Consider the following 6,000-nt stretch of genomic DNA (forward strand, 5'->3'; position numbering starts at 1 on the left):
CACTGGCATAAAGTTAGTTATGGAAAAAAAAACATAAAAGAACACCTCCTGTCACCAAGGAGAGATGGAAGCACTCCACTTCTACCATTGTCAGTCTGAGGAATTCTAGGGGCAATTCACCTTCATGGGATTAAACTCATCTCTGTCCATTGCATGTCTGGGGCCCCTTTTATGAGAGGGTTATCTGGTAGCTGAAGGACAAGTCACTCCTCAGGAAATGTTTCAAGCCAGATGTGCTGCTTAAGGGACATTATCTCCCAGAATCACCAATCTGCCAGACACCCCTACTAGTGTCTCAGAATACCCTGAACGCCCAAGAAGTATGGGTGGCTCAGGCTAAGAGCTGACCACTCTCAATGACACCTTCTAAATGAGCCAAGATCCTTCTAAACCAGGAGTGGGGTATGTTCTTCTGAGGCCTTTCCATGTGTTACTATAGTAAGTTGTCCTAGCAAACCCCCCGGGGGGGCCTTGTCATCCGGGGTATCCAGGGTAGGCTGGAGGGAGTGTTTGCTTCTTCAGAACCAGAGTCCCTTGTATACAGAAAGTTTTCAGAAGAGTCTTGCTATAGCCACAAAATCCCTCAGCCTCTAACAAACCAATTGTCACCAACATGGATTCACAAAATCCAGGGGGAAAAAATTAATAGGTAGGGGGAAACAAAAAGCAATTAAACAACAATCCATGTCCAGACTGGATCAGGCCAAACAGCTATCCAGTGTCCCCAAATGGAACCTTATGATTCTGCTACTACACCCATTCTCCAAAGGCAGGAAGAGCCCAGAACCCCTGAAGGGATTGCTGCATCCCCAGAAGTCTGTCAGCCCTTAAGCAAAGACTTAGCTTATACCCCTATACCAGGAAGAAAGGCCAAGGTCTCATGCAGAGACGCCTATGTCTACTCATGCAGAGACGTTTCCTCTTGCAAAATGAAGAAGACATGGAGGGTAGGCAGTCCTACTATGGAGGTACAGGTTCGGGCATCTGAGCATTTCAGACTGGCATCAGATCATATGGCCAGCCAGCCAGAGTTGCACCCTCCTAAAGGGCTACAGAGCCAGAGTTGTGCCCTCCTAAAGGGCTACAGAGCCAGAGTTGCGCCCTCCTAAAGGGCTACAGAGCCGGAGTTGCGCCCTCCTAAAGGGCTACAGAGCCGGAGTTGCGCCCTCCTAAAGGGCTACAGAGCCGGAGTTGCGCCCTCCTAAAGGTCTACAGAGCCGGAGTTGCGCCCTCCTAAAGGGCTACAGAGCCGGAGTTGCGCCCTCCTAAAGGGCTACAGAGCCGGAGTTGCGCCCTCCTAAAGGGCTACAGAGTCGGAGTTGCACCCTCCTAAAGGGCTACAGAGCGGAGTTGTGCCCTCCTAAAGGTCTACAGAGCCAGAGTTGTGCCCTCCTAAAGGTCTACAGAGCCAGAGTTGCGCCCTCCTAAAGGGCTACAGAGCCGGAGTTGCGCCCTCCTAAAGGGCTACAGAGCCGGAGTTGCGCCCTCCTAAAGGGCTACAGAGCCGGAGTTGTGCCCTCCTAAAGGGCTACAGAGCCGGAGTTGCGCCCTCCTAAAGGGCTACAGAGTCGGAGTTGCGCCCTCCTAAAGGGCTACAGAGCGGAGTTGTGCCCTCCTAAAGGTCTACAGAGCCAGAGTTGTGCCCTCCTAAAGGTCTACAGAGCCAGAGTTGCGCCCTCCTAAAGGGCTACAGAGCCGGAGTTGCGCCCTCCTAAAGGGCTACAGAGCCGGAGTTGCGCCCTCCTAAAGGGCTACAGAGCATGCTTCTTCACAACTCACAAGTTTCCTTTTGAGGAAAGGGAGGTCGTATTCTTCACAGGAGCTTGAGTTTATGGCGTCATTCACAAGTCAGTCTGACTGCTCCTGCTCATGTCTGTTCTTAAGCTGGCTCCACACCACAGGGACGATTGCCGAAGAATGTGGTTATTTAATGAACATATGTCCGGATGTATACCAATTTCTGTATTAGTCAGGGTTCTCTAGAATCACAGAACTTATGGGTAGTCTCTATATAGTGAGGGAATTTGTTGATAACTTACAGTCTATAGTCCAACTCCCCAACAATGGTCACCAGCAGCTGTGAATGGAAGTCCAAGGATCTAGCAGTTGCTCAGTCCCACAAGGCAAGCAGGCGAAGAAGAGAGAGTGAATCTTCCTTCTTCCGATGTCCTTATGTAGGTCTCCAGCAGAAAGTGTGGCCCAGATTAAACATATGACCTTAACCAATTCCACCTGCCCCCGACTAAATCTCCCCTGTGCAGGCAATTAGTGGCTAAGAATACTTTGTGCATGGTCCAGCTCTGGGACATTGTTCTTGCTTCTGAGATGGATGATGTGGAAGGAGATGCACTGTGGCCATGTATCCAGGAACACAACATGCTGACCATAAGTAATGTGGACCATAGGAGGAGAGCTTTGCCTTCAGCCTACTCACAGCCTAGACCTGTGTGGTGTGGGGCATCCTCCTCTACAGAGAGAGATGGAGGTTTGCAGTTCCAGCACAGCATCCTAACATGGACCTGCTGTTTTGTGATATAGCAGCCTTAATATATTCTGCACACTCCTGTCCGTAAAGACCCCCACCCCCTGATTTATGTGGTGGGCGTCCTTCTGAAATAAGCATTCTGCCACCAATGCTTGGAGTGATAAAAGGAGATGTCACTGGACGGTCCAGTTAGTATTTTCATTTTATACCCTAAAACCACAATGTGGGGTGGGCAACCAAAAAAGATTTTTACAGAAGCATACAGGGCAGTCAGCAGGTTGTTAGTGGCGACAGGTAATTGTTTTCAGTTGCCTTTCCAAGTCATGCTGTTTCAGGTCACGAGTAAAGTTGTGGTTGGTAAATGGGCAGTACAAGCGGTGCCTTTGGTAGATCACTAAATAGATCAATAACACATCAGTAGTGTATAAGTGGTCATTTCTGCCTTATTCTACTTCCTTTAAAGAAAGTTTAGAATCAGCAATAGTTACTTAAGCATTAGACCTACAAATTGTTGAAGAAGATGTGGATACTTTGTCTTCACGACTCTTGGGAGTGCTTTCACCTGAGAAGTTGTCACTTTGTATATATCCTTTACCCAGGTTTCCCAAAGAGAAAAGCTGAATGGAGAGATCCTTCATTACCAGGTTCTCTGTCTCATTTATACCCAGCAAGTGTTACAGCTATAATGAAACGTATTTCCTCTGTTATGCTACACACAAGGCTGTTGTGAACTAATTGTCTATATTTCTAAAATTCCTATGCAAACAACAGCTAGAGCCGGTTCTAGGAACTCCACCCTAGGCCACAAAACATTGTTCTTCAAGCAAGTTTACAACAGCCAGTGCTTTCCAAAAATAATATCTTGTGTTCTGTTTTCTCAGCCAAAAAAACAGGAGGAAGAAGAAGGCACAACAGACACGGCCACCTCCTCTTCCAACAACCAGGAGAAGGACAGTGGCGTGGGGCGCACGGATGAGAGCTTGCGGAATGATGAGAGCTCAGAGCAGGAGAACGCAGTGGAGGAGCCCCACAGCACCACCCTGAAGAGCAAGAGAGAGCTGGGGAAGAGCCAAGACACGCTAGGGAGCCTTGAGCATCAATGCAGTGAGAGTTGTGCTGGGGGTGAGTGCTTAGACTCCGACTGTGCCAGCAACCAGGAGGTGTGTGAAGGCTTCCAGCAGCTGTTGGAGCTTAAGATTCGAAACCACGGAGATTACGACCTGTACTACTCAAGCAGTACCATCGAGTGCAATCGAGGGGAACAGGATGGGGTGGAGCACGAGCTGCAGCTGCTTAACGAGGAGCTGCGAAACATTGAGCTAGAGTGCCAGAACATCATGCAGGCCCACAGGCTCCAGAAAGTGACGGACCAATACGGAGACATCTGGGCATTGCATGATGGGGGATTCCGAAATTACAACACCAGCCTGGATGTGCAACGGGGGAAACTGGATGACATCATGGAACACCCAGAAAAGTCAGACAAGGACAGCTCGAGTGCGTACAATACGGCAGAGAGCTGCAGAAGCACTCCGCTGACTGTAGACAGGTCCCCGGACAGTTCCCTTCCAAGAATGATCAACCTCACCAATAAGAAAAATCTGAGAAGCATGATGACAGCCCATCAGTCCCCTCCCAGACAGAGCACCAGGGAATACACATCTACCAAAGTCAAAGCCACCGATGAAGGTTGCAGCGTCGAAAGCCTGGAGAAGGGTCTAGAAAGCAGCCAGCTTCTGGACCAGGAGCACACAGTCAGTGAGCATCCTCCATACCTCTCTCCTTATCACAGCTCCTCCTACAGATATGCCAACATTCCGGCGCATGCCCGGCATTATCAAAGCTACATGCAGTTAATTCAACAGAAATCGGCTGTGGAGTATGCCCAGAGTCAGCTCAGCTTGGTGAGCATGTGCAAGGAATCACAAAGGGGCTCGGAGCCCAAGATGGAATGGAAGGTAAAAATTAGGAGTGATGGGACCCGGTACATCACCAAGAGGCCAGTGAGAGACCGACTTCTGAAGGAACGTGCCTTAAAGATCAAGGAGGAGCGGAGTGGCATGACCACAGACGACGACACCATGAGTGAGATGAAAATGGGGCGCTACTGGAGCAAGGAGGAGAGAAAGCAACACCTGGTCCGGGCCAAGGAGCAAAGGCGGCGCCGGGAGTTCATGATGCGGAGTCGGCTGGAGAGCCTCAAAGAGAGCCCACAGAGCAGCGGCGAAGGCAAGAAGGAGCTGAGCATCATCGAACTGAGCCACAAAAAGATGATGAAAAAAAGAAACAAGAAAATTTTGGATAACTGGATGACAATCCAAGAACTGATGACTCATGGGGCCAAATCCCCAGATGGCACTAGGGTCCATAATGCCTTTCTGTCGGTGACCACCGTATGACCAGACACATGGGGACAACTGGCTTAGAGAGCACGCTACCAGTTTCGGTAGAGTATCATTGCCTCGTTCAATGTGGCATTTTTATATATATTTTGTGACTTTACAGTTCAAATTTTTTGTAAGCAAAAAAAAAAAAAATACCTGGTACTTTTTAATTTGTTTTTCATAGGCTGGTACCTTCTTTGGCTAATATCTTTCCTTAACTTGTGATATATTCATAGCACACATTTATAGAAAAAAAAAGAAAACAATGAAAAAACAAAAGGAAAGAAAAAATGAACAAAAAAACTAAGGACCTAATTAATTCCCTATTTTAATGTATCTATTGTAAGTTAAAAATCTGGATTTATTTCTCTAATTTTCTTATTTCCTATTTTAATAGTTCAATGCCAAAACATGTCTATGCTTTACCTCCTGGCACAGTGTATGCTAAATCAGATCTACTACTAAACCACATGCCGTATCTTGTCTTATACATGAAGCAGCACCCCTTGAACATCTTCCTGTACATTTAACACATAAATGGCAATTGTCTTTGTCTCAGTAAAGTGTGGGTGGACAATCTTCCCGTGATATGTAGTGACACTGGTCATGTAGCTAGATAATTGTGGTAATTTGTGACAATAAAAAAAATAAATAAATTATTGATTATCCTTATGAAAAGTTAACCAAGGACTGTTATTTTCTTTGCCCACGGTGGTTAACATGTTTGGTTGTATGTGTACTATTAGAAGACTCTTAATTGTGAATTTATAAATTGTGCAGTTTTTCTATCACCTTTTTCCTTTTCCAATAAAGTTGTTTCGAAACATTGCTTCTAGGTCATTGTGTCACATCTTCTAAACCACGTATTCCTACTGGGAGCAAATTAGATAATAAACGCAGTATTTCGATGATGCTAAATTACCCCTCATGAGCCTCTAGCCTGCCTCTCACAGGTGAGCTTCCAGAAGAATATTAATGAAGGGTCTTCTCTTGACATGTCTGCTTACCTCTACAACTCATATGCTCTGAGAGGCTTCAGCAACAGGAACTCACCACTCACAGCTTTGGACACTGCTAAATCATTCGATTTTTGTAGGACACAATCCAGTCTACAAAACAGCAGGTGTATTT

At 46.8% G+C, this 6,000-nt stretch overlaps 1 protein-coding gene across 3 annotated transcripts in view; it reads left to right on the forward strand.

Moving 5' to 3' along the window:
• Pdzrn4 (PDZ domain containing RING finger 4) overlaps positions 1 to 5,698 on the forward strand; it is a 375,018-nt gene extending 369,320 nt beyond the window's left edge. For 2 of the 3 annotated variants that reach the window (NM_001164593.1, NM_001164594.1), the window contains one exon: positions 3,367 to 5,690. In NM_001164593.1, the coding sequence (NP_001158065.1) occupies positions 3,367 to 4,884 (1,518 nt within the window). In that variant the 3' untranslated portion in view covers positions 4,885 to 5,690. Of the gene's footprint in view, positions 1 to 3,366 lie in introns of all 3 variants that reach the window. The other variant, XM_030248560.1, reaches the window with a different exon arrangement.
• The last annotated feature ends 302 nt before the right edge of the window (positions 5,699 to 6,000 follow it).

The sequence above is a fragment of the Mus musculus genome, chromosome 15 (genome assembly GCF_000001635.26).
Source record: "Mus musculus strain C57BL/6J chromosome 15, GRCm38.p6 C57BL/6J".
NCBI classification, from domain to species: Eukaryota; Metazoa; Chordata; class Mammalia; order Rodentia; family Muridae; genus Mus; species Mus musculus.